General features: G+C 45.6%; 2 protein-coding genes across 8 annotated transcripts in view; one reads left to right on the top strand and one right to left on the bottom strand.

Annotated features, from left to right (window-relative positions):
• The window catches only part of fam76b (family with sequence similarity 76 member B), a 79359-nt gene extending 78724 nt beyond the window's left edge, over window positions 1-635 (bottom strand). Inside the window, exon 1 of one of the 4 annotated variants that reach the window (XM_072476399.1) lies at window positions 359-635. In XM_072476399.1, coding sequence (XP_072332500.1) covers window positions 359-439 — 81 coding nt within the window. In that variant the 5' untranslated portion in view covers window positions 440-635. The remainder of the gene's footprint in view (window positions 1-358) is intronic. The other 3 variants (XM_072476400.1, XM_072476396.1, XM_072476397.1) reach the window with 3 other exon arrangements.
• A 210-nt stretch (window positions 636-845) lies between these two features.
• LOC140391669 (centrosomal protein of 57 kDa-like) overlaps window positions 846-21316 on the top strand; it is a 39764-nt gene continuing 19293 nt past the window's right edge. For 3 of the 4 annotated variants that reach the window (XM_072476394.1, XM_072476392.1, XM_072476395.1), the window contains exons 1-3: window positions 846-1256; window positions 14716-14895; window positions 15923-16044. In XM_072476394.1, coding sequence (XP_072332495.1) covers window positions 1019-1256; window positions 14716-14895; window positions 15923-16044 — 540 coding nt within the window. In that variant the 5' untranslated portion in view covers window positions 846-1018. Of the gene's footprint in view, window positions 1257-5424; window positions 5588-14715; window positions 14896-15922; window positions 16045-21316 lie in introns of all 4 variants that reach the window. The other variant, XM_072476393.1, reaches the window with a different exon arrangement.

Genomic DNA, 21316 nt, shown 5'->3' with positions numbered 1-21316 from the left:
TGGTTGGCTTGTCCACGTTTAATGTCAATGGGCGAAGTGACAACAGAACACGGAGTGGAAAGAGAGCACCATTAAAACTTTTGAAGCCGGGTCGAACCACCTCCATATGCGGTTGCAGTTGAACCTGTATTCACGGGAAATAAAAGTCAGCCAGAGGTGTTACAAGTCCAAAACACATCTCCCCGCTTGGTTGTTCCGCCAGCAGTTTATTATCCATCGGTCTTCCGTGTTGAGCAACGCCTGTTGGATTGGTGGCACTCCTTGTCCTTTGCCGGATTTTTGGAGTTTATTAACCTGGGCACAAATCACAAAGAGTGTAACTGATTTCCGTCGGGAGGAGTTGATGTTTATTACGAACCTTACACAGCTGCTGGCCCTGAGAAAGGTCCTCGAACGGGTATCGCTGGTGGCATTTCGTGCAAGCGTAAAGCGCGGCCATTATTTCAAATACCAATCACAAGCCGTCCGCCGTCAGACTTCAACACCACGACTGGCTTCTTCACACAGATGGGAAAGAAAAACCGAGGACTTTCGAGGGACAAAAGATTGGTGTTTTTTTTTTAATCGAGTCAAAAAGGATAATGTAAAGGATCTGACCTCCTGGCGTCAAACCGCACGGACAGACGACATCGGAACCAGACGCAGCCCAGCCAATAGGAACACTCCATAGGGCGATGTGCCACAAGCCTCGAACTAATTCAGCCAATCTGAAGATGGCTTCATCCGCGCGCGGCCGCCAATAGAAAGTGACGGTTGGAGGCGGTGGCGCGCGGACAAACCCGGATTTGAAAAGCCAGGCCGAGACCACGTGATGTTTGTATTTCCCGGCGCCGGGAATGCGGTTCCGCTGTCAACATTGTAATCCCACTGAGTTTACAAGGGCATCTGAGCCAACTGGCAGCTCTCTGAACTGACAAGAGCCAGAGGAAATTGAGGAACACTACTAGCCTTCGTCTGTTCCGATTGAACAATTAACCGTTCCTTTGAGGTGACGGCTGTCAATCAGCCGGCTCCGCCAATGAGGTGGCCCGGGTGCCGGCTGGCGGCCCCGCCCATCCCCTGGCCCCGCCCCGCCTGTTGTTGTGTCCGGCCCGCTCGAGCCGCCTCAAATGGGGCTGCTGTGGGCGCGGCCTTGACTCTGATGGTTTTATTGCTCTCTCCGCTCTGTTCTTCAACCCAGTTCTGGTTGTTGCCGCTCCCCAGATTGAATCGTATTCAGGCGTCCGGACATGGAAGCTGTTTCCAAGAATGGACGGGTGAGGCTTTCATTCATTGTACCAATGTGTGGGATGTGCCTGTCTCCAGAGCACTGAGGAAAGGGCTGGGATGAGGCACTTCACTGAGTGCGCGCCCAGTTTCTGGCAACGTGTGGTCATATTTTAATATTGCACATCTAAGGAACCAGACTGTGTAGGACTCCAATTCTGTTATCATTTTAATGGGTCACTCGGTCTGTTTTACAATTTCTGCAATGCTCCCTTAAGGCCGCACTTCCTACTTGAAGTCTGGACGACTTGAGATATTTCAATAACCGAAAACCTTTCCTTGTACGATGCACTTGTAAGTGTATTCACCTTGCTTCGTGTGAATGTAATGTTTTTGTTTTGATTTGCAATTGTAATGTTGGCTATGGTGTATATTCTTTCCAATAATTCATACTCCCAAGCACTGTAATGAAGTTCTTTGAGAGGTTGGTCATGAGGCACATCAACTCCATATTCCCAGAATGCCGAGATCCACTGCAATTCTCATACCGCCACAACCGGTTCACAGCCTATGCCATCTCCCTGGCCCCACACATCCCTGGAGCATCTTGACGACAAGGACTCCTACATCAGGCTCCTATTTAGTGACTACAGCCCAGTCTTCAACATCATAATCCCAGCCAAGCTCGTATCAAAGCTCCAAATCCTAGGACTTGGCTCCTCACTCGGCAACTGGATCCTCGACTTCCTGACCCATAGACCACAATCAGTAAGAATAAGCCACAGCACCTCCTCCATGATGGTCCTCAATACCGGGACCCTGCAAGGCTGCGTACTTGGCCCCCTACTATATTCCCTATACGCGCACACAACTGTGTGACAAAATTAAGCTCCAACTCTACAAGTTTGCTGATGACATGACCGTAGTAGGTCGGATCTCGAACAATGATGATTCAGAATACAAGAGGAAGATGCAGAACCTAGTAGTAGAGTGGTGTAATGACAACAATCTCCCTCAATGTCAGAAAAACTAAAGAGCTGGTCATTGACTTCAGGAAGCAAAGCATTGTACACATCCCTGTCTGCATCAACGGGGCCGAGTTTGGTTGACAGCTTCAAATTCCTATGTGTGCACGTTACCAAAACTCGTCTGGTCCACACACGTTGATGCTACGACCAAGAAAACACAACATCGCCTATATTTCCTCCGTAAAAATTTAGCATGTTCGCATTGACTCTTACCAACTTTTACAGTTGCACCATACAAAGCATCCTATCTGGCTGCGTCACAGTCTGGTATGGCAACTGTTTGGCCCAAGATCAGAAGAAACTAGGGTTGTGAACACCACCCAGTCCATCACACGAACCCCCCTCCCATCCATTGACTCTGTCAACACCTCCTGCTGCCTTGGGAAAGCGGGCAGCATAATCAAAGACCCCTCCCGCCCGTCTTACTCACTCTTTCAACTTCTTCTATTGGGCAGGAGATACAAATGTCTGAGAAAACTCACTAACAGAAAACAACTTCTCTGCTGTTACCAGACAGATGGCCCTCCTATGGACTGATAGACTTATGAACTGATGTGATCTCTTCACACAGCTTCTCTATGGAGTAGTACTACACGCCTGTATGCTTCACCTGATGCCTGTGTCTATGTATTTACATTGTGTATTTTATGTTTGCCTTATTATGTATTTTCTTTTCATGTATGGAACAGTTTTCACTGTACCTTGGTACACGTGACAATCCAATCCAACTATTGGAAAATGAGGGAATATGCACCTTATGTGGTGCAAAGGTTTTGGAAATGTAATACTATAACTATGCCAGCTTGATTTAGTGGTAGTCCTCTTGAGAGTTATGGGTTTAGGGTCCATTTTGTGACTTTAGCTCATAATTTGGGATTGTGTTCCAGTGTAGTTGCGAGGGAATTGCTACATTGTTTTCAGAAAACATTTTCAGTGTATTTGCCTGTTTAAGTGGATGTTTTCTGACAATGAATTGATCTTTGGACATGAATATGTTTTGCATGCTTTATCCAACGGGGCACATATCAAAATCGTTATATTTATTGTGTGTAGTGATACCTGTGGAGCAGCTATGAATTAGAATCAAAGCAGAGTACTGCAAATGCTCAATCTTAAATAACGGATGTTAGAATATTCCGAATGTGTGCAGCATTTGAGCATCCAAGGAGAAAAACAAATCTACCATTTCAGTTCAATGACCTGGGAGACTTAAATGTTTTAAGCCAGTGCAGAATCGGTGAAAGAAGGGAAAGTGGAGAATAAAAGGCGAGGTCTGGTAGAATGGAGAGATTAAAGACCGTGTACAAGTTCACTCATTTGTTCATGTGTGTTCTACCCAAAGGCAAGAGGGGTGGCACGGTAGCACTGTTGTTTCACAGCGCCAGGGTCCCAGGTTCGATTCCCGTCTTGGGTCACTGTGTGTGGAGTTTGCATGTTCTCCCTGTGTCTGTGGGTTTCCTCTGGATGCTCCGGTTTCCTCCCACCAGTCCCAAAAGACATGCTGTTAGGTGAATTGGACATTCTGAATTCTCCCTCTGTGTACCTGAACAGGCACTATGGACTATTCACAGTAACTTCATTTCAGTGTTAATGTAAGCCCACTTGTGACAATAAAGATTATTATTTATAACTTATTGTCTGCTGGTGCTTCATCCTGAACCCTTTTTCTTGGATGTTATCTTTGGTCACTGGTGATTGGCTATTGTCTTCCGCTCTCTGGGCAAGAAGGCAGATCTCCAGCTTTCCTCTACTGGAAAAAGAATCAAACTTGTTCTGGTGATGTTCTGAACCATATGCTAGCCATCTGGCCAATTGAACTAAATCTACCCCCTTCCTGGCCCATGAGGTTAGTACTGTAAAGAAACAACAGATGTCTGGAAGAGGTATAAATGGTAGAATTGTTCAAAAAGAAAATGGAGGCAGAAGTTACCATCTGAAATCTAATGAATGCAAATGTTGAGTCAGTGTATCAAGCTCCTAATCAAAAGATGAGGTGCTCCGCTTCCAAGTTTATGTTGTACTTTATTAGAATATTGTAGGAGGTTAAGGACAGAAGTCAGTGGGAACAAGATGAAGAATTTTAAATGACTGGTAATTGGAAGCTTGGGCTCACACTTGCGGACTGCACATGGGTATTCCACAGAGCAGTCACTCACTAAATTACTCTACCAGTGTAGATCAGACTACGCTGCGAGGAGCTCAAACAGAATGCTAAATTGGAAGGTTTAAAATTAACTACGAGTATTTGGGGCCTTGGGCAGTGAGTGGGGAAAGATGCAAAAAGGTCTAAGCAATCTCCTGTGCTTACAAGAAAGAGTAGGGTGCTATTGGGTGTGGGTGCTGAATATGTTATGTCAATTCGCAGTGGCTTAAATTTCTTCTTTGATCTTTTAATTTCATCTGGACATTTCAGAAGGCTTGGGGGAGGGGAAGAGGTTTGGTGGTGGCATTATGCTGAGGATTATAGAATGGCAGAGAATCACTCATTGAATGGGGAGGGTGAGAAGGGAGGAGTCATTGTTCTGGGAGGGAGAGTGATGGGTGAGGGCAGAAGTATGTGAGGTAGAACAGGCATGTCTGAGGACCTGCTAACCATGTTGGGGAGAACCATCAGCTGAGGAAAAGGATGGACACATTGGAAGCGCTGGTGTAGAAGGCTGTGTCATCAAGGGTGTGGCATGGTGTAGAAGGCGGTGTCATCAAGGGTGTGGCAATGTAATCTATTCTGCCTGTGGCTTTTTAATTGGTTGCATCAGCATTATGTTACATAACTTCCATAATCCAGAAGGTAGATAGCAACTAAAGCCTGTTGGATAAAGGTAAACCGTGTACGGTAATGTACAGGAGTTTTACATAGAAGGTAAAATATTAGTTTCTGCATTGCTATGAATTGAGTTTATGGTATGTCTTAAGTTACTTGCTGTGCACAACCGACAAGGGAGAATGATGGGGGCCTGTCACAGTGGAAGAACTAAGAAACTGCTTCATATTCTGAAGATATTATGCATAAATTATCAAGCCACATAGTTCTGATTAACTGTATGTACTGTACAGGGATATAGGATTACTTGAAATAAAACACCCCTGTGCTTTTGTATATAACTTAACTCCAGACATTCAAGCCTCTACCAGTTAATATTAAATTACTTCTGGGAAATGAGTATGTTTCAATCACATTTTCATTCTACAGCTACAACCCTGTTTGGATGGAGGTTTTCAAGTATTACCAACATCAGACAGTCTGTCTGTGCCATCATTTACTGCATATCCAATGGACAAGCCCTTCATCAATGCTGATTTGCACAGGTCCCCAGATAAGCCTATTGTCGCATATCCAGAGAGCAACAGCAGAGGTATGTAATCAAAAGACCGTAAAAAATTATTTAAGCTGATTTTTCAGTTGAGGCCAGCTGCAACCCATTTATCCAGTGTTGTAATTTGCACCCTGTATATAATGTAACAATCTTAACTGTCTGCCTGCAGACAAACCATTTTCATTTAACATAATCAGCATCAGTTTGTGTAGATGAATTCTGATTAAATTATTCATATGCTCTTGTTTTACACTAATCTGTATTGTACAATGAAAAATCAAATTGCACCTTCATTGGTGGTTTGACTGGGTGTAGTTTCAAGCACCCTCTCAGAATGTGAATACACTGTTTAGGCTCCAGATAGTGTTATTCACGGAAGTGTCATGGTTACAAATGTGGCGGTGGACTTCCGGTGGCGGCCATGGAGGAATGTGTCGCACATTTGACAGCTCCCGCCTGTCGTGGACGTTTGGACCTCCTTTTTTTTTCTCGTTTTTTTTCTGGATTTTATTGGATGAGGCGGTGAGGAGAAATCCCCCTCCAGTGTATGGAGAATTGGACCAGAAGTGGCCGTGTAAGAAGACAAAAGTTCTACAAGAAAGACGCAAGCAGAGCTGGCAACGTGGGAAAGCGTGGTGGAGAAGCGGAGCCGTGGGGAGACGGCACAGTGATCGACTGAGCAGCTGGTGAAGTTTTTTGACGATTGTTTCGCCAAGCTTAAGAAGGACACGCTGGACCCGATCAAGTCTTTGATTGATCAGGTGGTGCAGAATCCATAAATCCACGGACATGTGATCCAGAAGGTGGAGACAAAGGTGTCCGAGCATGAGGAATACCTAACCGTGCTGGAGGCCAAGGTGGAGATGATGAATGACCACCAGAAAAGAATGCAGGAGAAGCTGGTGGACTTGGAGAACAGGTCCAGGAGGCAGAACCTCCGAATTGTCAGCCTCCCTGAGGGCAGTGAGGGATCGGATGCGAGGGCCTATGTGACAAACTTGTTGGAGAAGTTGATGGAGGCTGAGGCGTTCCCTCGGCCCCTGGAAGTGGATAGAGCGCACCAAGCCCTCGTGAAGAAGCCCTGAGTGATCGAGCCGCCGCGGGCAATGGTGGTACGTATGCACCGATTCCTGGACAAGGAACACGTTCTGCGGTGAGCCAAGAAAGAACGGAGCAGCAGGTGGGAGAATTGTGAGCTGCGCATTTATCAAGACCTGGGCGTGGATTTGGCCAAGAGGCTAGCCAGGTTTAATCAGGCAAAAATCGGCCCTCTTTTTAAGAAATTCGGGATGTTGTACCCAAGCTGTCTGTGGGTCACCTATGAGGACTGCAAATTTTACTTCAAAACGCCGGACGATGCATTGACTTTCATAAGGGAAAAAAGACTTGATGTGAACTAAAGACACTGAACCCTTGGAGGGTACTGCAATGGCTTATTTATTTATTTATTTTTTTGTCAATCATTTTTGTGCTGGTTTGAATAAGTAGTGTTATGTGCAATAAGAGGCTGTTTCGATGGCTAACTTTGTCTTGCTGGGGGGTGGGCGGGGGGTTCTGTGGTGGTTTTTCCACTTTTTTTTCTGTTTGTTTAATGGGGGATGTGAGGCTTTGAATATGTATGTTCAAGTGGGGGGGCGGGGGGGGGAGGTGAGAAAACAATGGGGAGACAGTCTGCTTGGTGCCATGGGTGGGAGCTATCGGGTCAGCTGACTTGCGGAAGCACAGTGGGGGGCGAGCAGGTGATGAGCTTGAGTTTGATATGGGGGATTGGGTTTCTGATGCTGTTACCGGGGGGTGGGGAGCAGCTTTGCTGACAGGGGAGGGTGGCAGCCGCGGCAAAGGAATTGAAGGGGTTTAGGGAACAGATGGGGGGGGGGAGTAGACCCATGGAGGTTTGCACGGCCAAGGGCAAAGGAGTTTTCTTTTTTTTTTCTCATGTCCACTAGGTATACTCTCGGGTTGACTTTTTTGTTCTGAGCAGGGCGTTAATACCAGGGGTGGTGGATACTGAGTACTCTGCAATCGCAGTGTCGGATCATGCCCCACATTGGGCGGGTGGATCTAAGGGTTAGCTTGGAGAGAGGACAACGCACGCTATTGAGGCTGGATGTGGGGTTGTTAGTAGACAAAGCGGTCTGTGGGCAGGTGAACACGTCCATCCAGAATTACCCGGAAGCAAATGATACGGGGGAGGTCTCTGCGGCAACGGTCTGGGAAGCTTTGAAGGCAGTGGTCAGAGGGGAAATCATCTCATTACGGGCCCACAGAGAAACGGTGGAACAAGCTGAGAGGGATAGGTTAGTTGAGGAGATACTCCAGGTGGACAGGAGATACAAGGAGGCCCCTGACGCAGGGCTACTGCGAGAGCAGCGGAGGTTACAGGTGGAGTTTGGGCTGTTGACTACAGGGAAGGTGGTGGAACAGCTAAGGAAGGCAAGAGGGGTGATCCATGCATATGGGTAAAAGATAGCAGAATATTAGTGCTCACAACCAGCTCAGAAAAAGGGAGGCGGTCAGGGAGATTGTGAGGGTAAAGGGTAGAGGTGGGATCACCGGTCCTGGACCCAGTGGGGGTGAATGAGGTGGTTTCAGGACTTTTTACAGCAAATTATATGAGTCTGAACCCCCGGCTGTGGTGGAGGGGACGAGGCAGTTTTTGGGTCCGTTGAGGTTCCCGAGGGTGGATGAGGATCTGGTGGAAGGGCTGGGAGCCCCAATCTAAATTGAGGAAATAATGGAGGGGCTGGAGGTCATGTAGTCGGGCAAGACCCCCGGGGCTGGAAGGCTACCTGGTGGAATTCTAGAAGTTTTTGGAGATATTGAGCCCACCGCTGGTGAGGACATTTAATGAAGCAAGCGAGAAGAGAGTCCTCTTTCTTATCTCCCCCCACCCCGCTCAAACAATGTTGCAGGCCTTGATTTCATTGATCCTGAAATGGGACAAGGATCCGGAGCAATGTGGGTCGTGCAGGCCAATTTCTCTACTGAATGTGGACGCCAAACTGTTGGCTAAGATATTGGCCATCAGAATAGAGGATTGTGTCCTGGGGGTGATAGGGGAAGACCAGGCGGGATTTGTAAAGGGCAGGCAACTCACGGCCAATGTTCGAAGGCTTTTAAATGTTATTATGATGCCCTCAGAAGGAGAGGAAATGGAAGTGGTGGTCGCGATGGATACAGAGAAGGCTTTTGATCGGGTGGAGTGGGATTACCTGTGGGAGGTGCTGGGAAGGTTTGGGTTTGGTGAGGGCTTCATTGCCTGGGTGTGGTTGCTCTATCAGGCACCAGTAGCTAGTGTGCGTATGAACCGGTTGAGGTCGGGGATATTTTGAACTACACCGAGGGACAAGACCAGGATGTCCCCTCGCCCCGCTACTGTTTGCTCTGGCCATAGAACCACTGGCCATGGCGTTAAGATTGAACATGGGAAAAGTGAGATGTTTGTGATACAGGCGAGCGGGCAGGAGAAGAGACTGAGAGCTGCCGTTTAGAATGGTAGGAAGGCGCTTTCGATATCTGGGAATCCAGGTGGCTCGGAAATGGGAGGCACTGCACAAGTTAAACCTATCCCGGCTCGTAGAACAAATGAAAGAGGACTTTAAGAGATGGGACATGCTCCTGCTATCACTGGCGGGGAAGGTACAGACCATGAAAATGACGGTTCTCGCCAGATTTCTGTTTGTCTTTCAGTGCCTCCCCATCTTCATCCCGAGAGCCTTTTTTAAAGGGGGTAAATCAGGTTATTTCGGGCTTTGTGTGGGCGGGTAAAACCCCGCGAGTGAAGAGAAGTGTTGCTGGAGCGCAAGTCCGGGGGGGGCGGGCGTGCGGTGGTTGGGTTGGCAAGTCCGGTAGTGGTGGTGGCTCTGAGAATTTGGGGGCAGTGGAGGAGATATGAAAGTGGAGGGAGCATCGGTTTGGACCCTGATTTTATAATAACCATCGGTTTGTACCAGGTAGGCTGGATGGGGGGGTTCCGGAGATGGCAAAGGGCAGGAATTGGGATGATGGGGGATCTATTTATAGACTGGAGCTTCCCCAGCTTGAAAGCCTTGGGAGGATAAATTTGAATTGCCAGCAGGGAATGGGTTTAGGTATCTGCAAGTACGAGACTTCTTGAGAAGGCAGGTTCCGGCCTTCCCGCTGCTGCCGCCACGGGGAATACAGGACAGAGTGGTCTCCAGTACATGGGTGGAAGAGGGGAAGGTATCGGATATCTACCAAGAACTTTTGGAATCGGATGAAACTCCGGTGGAAGAGTTCAAGGGCAAGTGGGAAGATGAGCTAGGGGGAGGGATAGAGGTGGGTCTGTGGGCAGATGCCCTAAGCAGGGTTAATACATTGCATCATGTGCCAGGCGTAGCCTGATACAGTTCAAGGTAGTCCACCGGGCACACATGACGGTGGCCCGGATGAGCAAGCTCTTTGGGGCAGAGGAGAGGTGTGTGGGAAACCCAGCAAATTATATCCACATGTTTTGGGCATGCCCGAAGCTTAAGAGGGTTTTGGCAGGGTTTCGCGAGGGTGATGTCCATGGTACTCAAAACACGGGTGGTGCCGAATCCAGAGGTAGTGATCTTTGGAGTGCCGGAAGAGCCGGGAGTTCAGGGGGTAAAAGCGACTGACGTTTTGGCCTTTGCCTCCCTGGTAGCCCGGATTGGAGGGACTCAAAGCCCCTGAGTGCAGAGACCTGGGTTAGTGAAATGGCTGGGTTTTGCCGTCTCGAGAAAATAAAGTTCGCCTTAAAGAGGGTCAATGTTAGGGTTCACCCGGATGTGGCAGCATTTGTCGACTTTCTCGTGGAAAATTAAAATGTCAGCAGAAGTAGAATGCCAAAGGGGTGGGGGGAAGATTGTTTTATGGTTGGGGTGTGTGAAGATTGTGATGGGGATGGAAATGTTTATTGTACCATATTTATGTCGCTGTTATTATAAAAATTGCAAATACCCTAATAAAAATATATATTTTTTAAAAATGTGGCGGTGAGCTAGAAGTCTGCCTGTCTCGGACAGATGCAAAAGGTCCCATGGCATTATTTGTTTGTAGAAGAGCAACAATTACAGAGAATGTTCAGCACAAAGCAGGCTATTCAGCCTTGCCTAACTGGTCCTAGACATCCTCGTCCAACACTGTCAAATTGTGTTGTGTTCATCTAGCTTTCTTTCAAATGCATCTTTGTTTTGTATTATCAATCTCCACATCCTAGTGTTCTTTAAGTAAGAAACTCCTGCTTTCTTTGGGTCTCTAGTGGTGCTTATTTTTATGGCCCCTTTGGTGCCTCCTACAAGTGGAAACACCGCTGCGTCTACGCTAACACCCCTTGTCAAAATTTAAGACTTTAATCAAGTGGCACTGATAGCACAATTGCTTCACAGCTCCAGAGTCCCAGGTTCGATTCCCCGTTGGGTCACTGTCTGTGCGGAGTCTGCACATCCTCCCCGTGTGCGCGTGGGTTTCCGCCCACAGTCCAAAGATGTGCAGGTTGGGTGGATTGGCCATGATAAATTGCCCGTAGTGTCCAAAATTGCCCTTCGTGTTGGGTGGGGTTACTGGGTTATGGGGATAGGGTGGAGGTGTTGACCTTGGGTAGGGTGCTCTTTCCAAGAGCTGGTGCAGACTTGATGGGCCGAATGGCCGCCTCCTGCACTGTGGATTCTATGAAGTGACTCCTTTCTAGAGGAGAGCTCTAGTCTATTGAATCTTCCCCGAATTGCAACACTATCTGAATTGAGATGTTTTGCTAATCTTGCCCCTTTTTCCAGTGCTTTTGATAGGGAGACCAAGGCTGTCAGCAGTGCTCTAAATATGGTTTGACCAAGGTTCAATATGCATTTAGCCCAATGTTTCTGCCTTTCAGTTCTATCCTTCCAGAAATTAACTCCCATGCCCTTGTTTTTTATAGGCCTTTAACTTAAATGATCAGCCCATCTATGCCCTTTGCTCTTCTACCTTATTTATGCACTGTGGCACAGTGGTTAGCACTGCTGCCTCACCGCCAGAAAACTGGGTTTAATTCTGACCTGGGTTTAATTCGGACTGTCGTGTGGAGCTTTCACATTCTTCCCTTGTCTGCGTGGATTTCCTCCAGTGCTCTGATTTCCTCCGACAATCCAAAGATGTGCAGGTTAGGTGGATTGGCTGCGCTAAATTGTGTCTGGGTGGGGTTATGGGGATAGGGTGGGGAGAGGGTCTGTGTGGACTTGATGGGTCGAATGACCTCCTCCTCCTGCACTGTAGGAATTCTGTGATTTTATGTTTTTCCCAGAAGATTGTGGCTCCTTATTCTTTCGACCCAAATTGCATCATCTCTCTCCTACTTTGAAATTAATTTGCAAATTCCATACCCATTCCACAGGTATATCAATGTTGCCTTGTATTTTATCACCTTCTCAGTATCAACTATATCCTAACTTTTGTATCCTCCACAAATTGTTCTACTTCTCAGTTCGGGGTTTAAATCGTTAAGTAATGATAAACAGTAGTGGTCCCAGCACTGGTCCTTTTGTCATAACCGTTCCTATTTTTTTTGCTACCCCAGCTTCCTAGTTAGTAGTTAGCTTGCTGTCTATTCTATTCTGGCACAACTGTTTTTTCCTGTAAATATTAATGACTTGAATGAAGAAGAATGTGTTGTAATACCTTAAGTTTGCAGGTAATCCTAATATAACACACCAAACTGTGCAGAGGATCAAGAAGTTACAAAGGCGCATCAACTAAGGCAGTAGGCAAAATTGACAGTTCCGTGTAGGGAAGTGAGAGATTGTTCACTTTGAATTCAAAAAGACAAATTTGAGTACTTCCAGTGGTGGCAAGAATGACTGTCCATGTACACAACTCACAACGCTAGTGCAATGGTTCAAGAATAATCTCACTGGCTAATGGCTGTTTACTGCAGGGGGTTTGGAATACTGTGAAGAAGTGGCCAGACTCTCCACTCCAGTAGAGTTCAGTTTTTAAAAGCCAAACCCCAGGAAGGAAATACTGGCCTGGGAGGAGGGAGAGTGCAGATTCATCACAACGGTGGTGAGGTCTAAGAGTTGCATTATCAGGATTGGTTGCTTAACCATCGTGTTCAGGTTAGATGGGTAGGAGTGATCCATCCAATCAAAAAGTTTAAAATGACTGGGTTCAGTAGCATCACTACAGAAGCCCCCGTCAGAGAGCTACAGTCTTAACGCTAGGCCATTCGGGAGTGAAATCAGAAAGCACTTTATCACAGTCATGGAAATGTGGAATTCTGTCCCTGAAGATTGTAGATGCTGGATCGAGTGCTGTTTTCAAGACATGCAATTAGGTAAGGATATTGAGAATTATAGCGAAAAGATAGAAAATAATAATTGTAACTAAATGCGGGAATAGATTCAAGGGGATAAACATGCAGGAATAGATTCAAGGGGGGTAAACTGTTTCCTAAGTTTGTCTAATAATTAGTTAATCGAATTTAAAATCTATTTGATTCTGAAGTTCTTTGGAGCGACTATCTCTAACATTGAGAAACAATTCCTTGCCTTGATTGTTCCTTTCCTTGCACCCTCCCACTTTTCCCAGAAAGGGGTCTGTGGCATTGTGATCTCGAGGGAGACCATTAATGTTTCTTTAAAACAAATGAACTCTGGTTCTTAAAAGAGAGAATTGGATTTCATATTTCAAATAAACCTTTACTGTACAATAGTTAAACCAAGTACTAATAACCTAACACTATTTTTCATATACACTTATTCTTTTAAGCCTGGAATCTTGACAGGAAAATCCCTGTTCTACTTGATTTCCCAAGAGTTCCTCTACACTTTTACAGCATCCTGAGAGTGCCTTCACTTCCCCAGGGAGCCACAGAACTCAGGAATTCACTGATTCTTCTTCGTGTTCCCACTATGAAATGTCTTGGTCTTTCCGCTAGCATTTGGCTAGGTGACCCTCCATTCTCTTCAGGCACCTTATGGATTGTGGGCAAAATAGCTGACCCCTTTGAGTTTCTTGGTGGAAAAGAGATAGTCGACAGTTGGCTTCATTAGGGATTCACTGCACTTTGCTTGGTGACACCAGCTCAAAAACACCTCGGATATCTGGTTGGTCCTGGTTTAGCACACTGGGCTAAATCGCTGGCTTTTAAAGCAGACCAAGGCAGGCCAGCAGCACAGTTCAATTCCCGTACCAGCCGTAAACCAGAAACAAAACAACCCAGCTTTATGACACCGAGAATCATTCCAAAGAAAACCGAACCAATCACTCCTGGTTACCAGTAAAGTCCAGCATTTTGAGCCAGTTCATTGACTGCCAGCCAAGTCAGTCAAACTGAGTCATCACTGATCCCACCTGCTTGAATTAAAGGCAATGCCTGCATTAAAGTTATAGGCCCATTAATCCTCTGTGGATCAAAATTGTAAAAGTAAAACATAAAAAAGGGGAAAACAGTGTTTAAAACAGGAGGATCCTCACAAATGTACAAATTCACTGTAATTGTTCCTAAAGTCTATTGCTTCCAATCCAAGGAGCCTGGAATATCATCACTGAGAGCAAGACAAAAAGTATAGTGTCAATTAAATGCAGAAGCGTGGCTTGTATTTCACATATAGGTCTTGCTGTTAGTTTAAGTTTCCTGATATCATTTGCAATATTTAACTACATTATTTTAATAATAGATGTGAATTTTGTATGTTTAATTTTAACTGAAAGTATATTCTAAATAAAGTCTAATGAAACATCCCTTGTGTGGGCAGCCAGGTGAAATTAGGAATGAGCAACGTGTGCAATTCCTTGATTTTGGCCAGTAGGGTGCAACTCTCAGCAGGCCACAATGCACAAATATGCTTGTGACCCAGAGCATGCATCATCCTAAGGGGGAATACAGTTACAAACTTCACTCTGTCTCACCCATGCTGCACCCTATACACAGTCGTGCAAGTTTGAGCCCTACTGTTTTTGTTTGTGCAACACTGACATCAAGTGAAATGTTAGGAGCTTGGAGCAAGACAAATAATGTGAAGTGACCTTTTTTCCTTTTTTAAAAGTAAAGCTATAAAATTGAACAAATATCTTAATTTATAATGCAAAAGCTGATTTTTGTGTCTCAGCTAATTTTTTCTGCCTAGACCTATTTCAATTACTGATGTGTTGTGGAATAGTTCTATCAAGATTGACTTCCAGTGTTTTTGCTTCTGATTTTAATTTAGCGGTACTTTCAGCATTAAGAAATCTTCAAGGCAAGATACGCCGGTTGGAGCTAGAGCGAGCACAGGCAGAGGAAAACTTGAAACGAATCTCCAAGGGTGCAGCCAAGAGCAAAAACCTTTTAGATAACAGCCATCAAAGAGTGGGAAATGCAGAGATTGAAATGGCACAACATAGTCAAGGTGTGTTGAAATGGTTTGGAACTTTTTTTTAAAAAAAAAAACAACTTTTAACTATTGTCTAGAAATTGAGACATTTTGAGCCTTTCAGTTTCTGCAGACATGGTTGAACTGTTGCGCACTGCTGATGAAGGACTGAGATGCTGAACCGCCCTACATCAATAGAGTTCTTGTGAAGTAAATAAAATAAATTTTACTTGTGTCAAAACATTAGTAATCCTTGAGAATTTTGACCTGTTTTTCCAAACTTGGGTGCCACCAAGTGAGCAGCATCATAGCACAGTGGTTAGCACTGTTGCTTCACAGCTCAAGGATCCCAGGTTCGATTCCCGGCTTGGGTCACTGTCTGTGCAGAGTCTGCACGTTCTCCCCATGTCTGCGTGAGTTTCTTCCGGGTGCTCCGGTTTCCTCCCACAGTCCAAAGATGAGCGGTTTAGGTAGATTGGCCATGTTCAATTGCCCTTAGTGTCCAAAAAGTTTTTAAGATGGGTTACGGGGGTAGGGTGCCCTTTCCAAAGGCAGGTACAGATTCAATGGGCCGAATGGCCTCCTTCAGTACTGTAAATAAGTTCTGGAAAAATCCTGACCTGATAATTTAACTTCCCATGCTCGTGATCTTTCTCTAAGAATGACAAGCAAAGTTACAAAGCTATTTCAGAATCAAAAATCTTGCAAATTATAGCAATGCATCCTTTATCTGGTAATCAATCTAAGTTGTGTTTTCTATCGTGGTGTGGCTGTGGTGAGAGCGCTGAATATAGCACACTGACTTAATGTAATCCTGATGGGGCAGGTATTTGACTACCTTTTATTTGAATAGCATTTTATGCTTTAAAGCTGGTTGTTGGAAACTGCCTGGAAGCAGATATGTGCAGATTTCCCCTCTTTTTCAGTATATTGAAATTATGTTTTAGTTATGTGAATGGGAAATTGTGATATTCTAAAATGGATTTGCAATAGTGACCTACCAATTAAAGCTACTTTGTATTGGAGATATTTATAACTGTAACAATTTTTGTTTAATCTCCAGCATTGGCAACACAATTGTCAGCAGCAGAGTCTCGCTGCAACATTCTGGAAAAACAGCTGGAATACATGAGAAAAATGGTGCAGAATGCTGAAATGGGAAGAGAAATGGCATTGCAGAGACAGGTAATGGCAAGGTTATTGAGCAAATCTAAAATGCAAATAAATTTGTACCGATCATGGAGCATGTAATTTCTAGGAACTGGTCAGTGATTTTTATATTGAACGGAAGAATTGTCGTCCTCCCCCGTCAAAGTATTACGAGGCGGACATGGGAGCACTCTTTGATCAATCTGACATGTGCGCACACAAAGCAGTACAGTGAAGTTCACTGCATCACTCTATCTTAGTCCAGTGAAGCAGAAACATTTATAGCTTGATTAATCGATAGAATTACAGCTGCAGTCCAATCCTTCATTTGCACATGATGTGGAGATGCTGGCGTTGGACTGGGGTGAGCACAGTAAGAAGTCTTACAACACCAGGTTAACGTCCAACAGGTTTGTTTCAAATCACTAGCTATCTGAGCACTGCTCCTTCCTCAGGTGAATGAAGAGGTAGGTTCCAGAAACATATATTTAGACAAAGTCAAGAAGATGCAAGACGATACTTTGAATGCGAGCATTTGCAGGTAATTAAGTCTTTAATGCCCTTGTCTGCTGAAGTGTTCCCCGACTGGAAGGGAACATTCCTGCCTGGCGATTGTCACGTGATGTCCGTTCATCCGTTGTCGCAGCATCCGCATGGTCTCTCCAATGTACCACGCTTTCCTGCAGCATATGAGGTAGACAACGTTGGCCGAGTCGCACGAATATATACCGTGTACGTGGTGGGTGGTGTTCTCGCATGTAATGGTGGTACCCATGTCGATGATCTGGTACGTCTTGCAGAAATTGCCATGGCAGGGTTGTGTGGTGTCGTGGTTGCTGTTCTGAAGGCTGGGTAGTTTGCTGCAAACAATGGTTCGTTTGAGGTTGTGTGGTTGTTTGAAGGCAAGTAGTGAGAGTGTGGGGATGACCTTGGCAAGATGTTCATCTTCATTGATGACGTGTTGAAGACTGCAAAAAAGATGTCGTAGTTTCTCCGCTCCGGGAAGTACTGGATGACGAAGGGTACTCTGTCGGTTGTGTCCTGTGTTTGTCCTCTGAGGAGGTTGGTGCGTTTTTTTGCTGTGGTGCATTGGAACTGTTGAACGATGAGTCGAGCGCCATATCCCGTTCGTACAAGGGTATCTTTCAGCGTCTGTAGATGTCTGTTACGCTCCTCGTCTGAGCAGATCCTGTATATATGGAGGGCTTGTCCATAGGATATGGCTTTTTAAATTTGTTTAGCTTGGAAACTGGAGAAATGGGGCATCGTGAAGTTATCCGTGGGTTTGCGGCAAAGCAAAGTGCTTGAGGTGACCGTCCTTGATGGAGATCGGTGTGTCCAAGAATGCAACCGATTTTGGAGAGTAGTCCATGGTGAGTCTGATGGTGGGACAGAACTTACTGATGTCATTGTGTAATTGTTTAAGTGATTCTTCGTCGTGGGTCCAAAGGAAAAAAATGTCATCCATGTATCTGGTGCATAACGTAGGTTGAAGGTCCTGTGTGGTGAGGAGGTTTTGTTCAAACTTGTGCATGAAGATGTTGGCATATTGAGGTGCGAATTTGGTCCCCATGGATGTACCGTGTGTCTGGATGAAGAACTTGTTGTCGAAGGTGAAGACATTGTGATCCAGTATGAAGCGGATGAGTTGCAGAATTGCGTCTAGAGATTGGCAGTTGTCGGTATTGAGTACTGAGGCTGTTGCAGCAATTCCGTCGTCATGGAGGATGCTGGTGTAGGGGTGTCATGATGTCCATTGTGACGAGGAATGTTCCTGGTTCAACTGGACCATGGGTGCTGAGTTTCTGTAAGAAGTCTGTCTTATCGTGACAGAAGCTGGGCATTCCTTGTACAATGGGTTTCAAGATGCCCTCGATGTGGCCAGATTCTCTCTCGGGGTCCTGTGGCCAGAGAGATTCTCTCTCAGGGTCCCATTGCCTGATAGGATAGGACGGCCTGGTGTGTTGGCCTTGTGTATTTTTGGGAGGCAGTAGAGATCTCCAACGCGGGAGCACTTGGGATGAGAGCACGGAGGGTGCTCATAAGGTCTGGATCCAAGGTCTTGATTAGTCTGTTGAGTTGGCGGGTGTGTTCCTTGGTCGGATCTGCGGGTAACTGTCTGTAGTGTTCCTGGTTATTGAGTTGTCTGTACACTTCTTTGCAGTAGTCCTTTCTGTTCAGATGCCTTTGTCTGCTGGTTTGATGACTATGTTGCGGTTGGTCTTGAGAGTGCGGATGGCGTTGCGTTGTACTTGGGTGATGTTCGGGACTGTCTTGTGAATGTGACTGATGAATCTGGCATTGACGTGACTCCTGGCGCTTGAGCATACATGTCGAGTAGGGCAGCGGCCTTCCGGAGGGGTCCAATTCAACACTTTCCTTTTCGGTTGCTGCACCGCAGATCTCTGACTGCTGTTCCGGTTCATTGGTTGTCTCATTGGATTCGCTGTCGCCCTCTTGTGGTCTGTGGAAGAACTCCCGGAGCCTCATTCGCCTGATGAATTCCCCCGTGTCTGCCGCGAGACTGATGGGGTCCATTTTGGTGGTGGTGCCGAAATTGAGCCCTCTGCTGAGGACTTCGATTTAGTCTGGTTGAAGGGTGTAGTCCGACAAGTTGACAATACATTTCCCTGTATTGTTTTCTACTGTGGTACGGGGGTGGCTTGGTTGCTGCTGGTGATGCCGATTGCATGTCACGCACACCAGCGCTATCACAGTTAAACTTGATTTTAAGCCAATGAAAGGACAGTAATTCCAGCCAATAGTAGACAGGGCAACTGACCAATAGAAGGGCAAGGTCTTTCCATCTTCCTTTTACGTAATCATCTCCCCTTCGGAGGCTACGGTTGCAATCAGAAAAGTGCATTCTTGAGAATGCGACCCCCTGTCTCTACAGATTTGCGTCATTCACTCAGAACCAGGATATTATGAATTCCATTCTAACTTGTCCTTCGCTAAGGAGCGGGATATTATGGATTTCGTACTAACTCCTGTCCCTTGCTAAGGAACAGTATAACATGGATTCCACATCCCTGATTTTGAATTTTTATTGAGCACTAAAGTTTGTCAACATAGTAATTGGCTGCAGTACCAAACCACAATTTGAATGTTAGCCTGCATTGATCTTGCTTTCATGTTAAATTTGATGTTGCAAGAAAGAAAGGTGGCTGCCAGTATTGCTGACTGACAGTTACGAAAACTATCTGAAATAGATATACAACTTGTTAAAGTTATAAAACAGTGAATGGAATTAGTTTGGGAAAAACATTTTAAAGCATATTGAATTGCTGCCAAGTACAACATAATGGAATAGAATTTAGATGATTGTAGCTAACTTTTTGCTTGGAAATTTCGTGGTGTACCACAAAACTAGTACATCATTAGTCTTCAAATTTTGTATGAGTATTCATTTTCTTTCCTACCTTTCTCAAAAGTTGTCATTGGCTCTTTTTGCTTATGAATAATTATAACTTCTTTTGAAAGAACAGAGAATTTAGAAAATGATTGACACTATTGACTTATTATTAGCATGTGCAGTACCAAGCCAGGCAATAGCTTCCGCAGTGGCTAAATAGAGCTCTGAGGGAGCAGTCTTCAATGATATGAGTCATTGATCGGAGTGTACTACCATGGCAATCTGGGTTCTTTGCTAAGGCCCCATCTGTGCCAATTTTCTGCACAAAGGCCTTGGCCAGTGCTGAAACAGTTGTAGAGTGCACAGTGAAGCTGTGACAGGTTAAAGCTGGTTGGTTGGGCTGTGGGATCAGCATTCAGGAAGTGATTTTTAATAGTCGTGTGTTGGTTCCATTGCTGCTGCCATTGGGCCTCTGCTGTTCTTCCATTTGCGTGGTGGTCTTGGCATACAGGCTGGCGAGCAGCAGATGGAGTCATAAGGCCCTTGTAGTGGCAGGCTTTGGCTGATGAAAACCTTCTCCAGGAGCTTTTTTGTTGCAACCCCTCCTTATGCAAGGGGGCAGGATGTTGCTCTGGTCTGCGAGCCAGGGGAGTTGAATTGATTGGAGGGTACCTGCGGTGATGTGCATTGTTGTGTTGAGCTGGGTATCTACAAGACTGAGGAGTTGTATTATACTGCACAGTACTCTACAGTAGAGTAGACAGTGGCAAGAGCAGAGGACCTTTTTTAAGGTTTGAGCATCTGTACCCCATGCCATTAAGTATGCTGCTGATGTTTTACATTTTGATCTTTGCTGCTGTCTTGCTTTGACTTTTATGCCCGTGTTCAGTCAAGCATAACACCCAAGATAAATGGGGATGTTGGTTGTGATTCAGTCTCTTGGTACTCAAGATGTTGAATTCCTTCTCGGCACTGGCATTGTGAAGGTGGAATAAATATATTGGAGACTATTTTATTGCTGCTGGGCTGAAGGAGCTAGTTTTGCAACATTGTTATTTAGTTGCCTTTAGTTTAGAAAATGTTCAAGCCTGAGAGCCACAACATATGTTGTGTAGATGAACATCTAAGACTGGGTTAGAGGCAGATCATTGATTTAAAGATTTTAAAAGGGTTGGGGCTAGACCAGGTCCCTGGGGAAGTCTGTTGGACTGAAATGTTTTCTCCAGATACTTCTCTCCTTGCCCATGTGTACCCTGAAACTGCTGTTTCATTGTTTGATGGCATGAGTAAGCCACAGAGGGAGGACTCTTGAAATGAAACGCTGTTCTAGCATTAGAAATACAGAATAGTAGTATGAACAGTAGAAATGCTATAGTTAGAATTGAACAGAAAAGAGTTCAAGTCTTTGGGAGTTATTTATAGACCTCTTCAAAGTTAGTGGACAAGAATAAAAACTATTACATAGACTAATAAAATATTGGCTTTTATCTGGGGAAGATAGGGTACAATGGGTGACAGTCATATTATATCCCAACCACTTCCGGTTGCGGCGATGACCAGCTAAGCCGCACGTTTCGGCGGCTCCAGCTCGAATGGACCTTCGGGCTCTTTTAAGAGCCCCAACAGGAAAACATTTTCGGGACGAAACCCGGTATGGGGTGAGGCAACAGGGAGGTCCCCCGTCCCCCCAGCGGAAAAGAAAAATATCGGCGGCGGCCAGTCTCAGAGAATCCTCGAGGGCAGCGGCAGAAGGAAGAAAGGAGCAAGATGGTGGCGGAGGGAGCCCAGGCGACATGGGGACCGGACCAGGATGAGTTTCTAAGACTGTGTGTGGAGCTGTTAAAAAAGGAGGTGCTGGCCCCGATGCTACAGGCAATCGAGGGGCTTAAAGAGACACAAAAGGCCCAGGAGATAGACCTCCGTGTGGTGGAGCAGAAGGTAACGGACAACGAG

Source organism: Scyliorhinus torazame, chromosome 15 (assembly GCF_047496885.1).
Source record: "Scyliorhinus torazame isolate Kashiwa2021f chromosome 15, sScyTor2.1, whole genome shotgun sequence".
NCBI lineage: Eukaryota > Metazoa > Chordata > Chondrichthyes > Carcharhiniformes > Scyliorhinidae > Scyliorhinus > Scyliorhinus torazame.
This window is presented reverse-complemented; position numbering and strand designations above follow the sequence as displayed.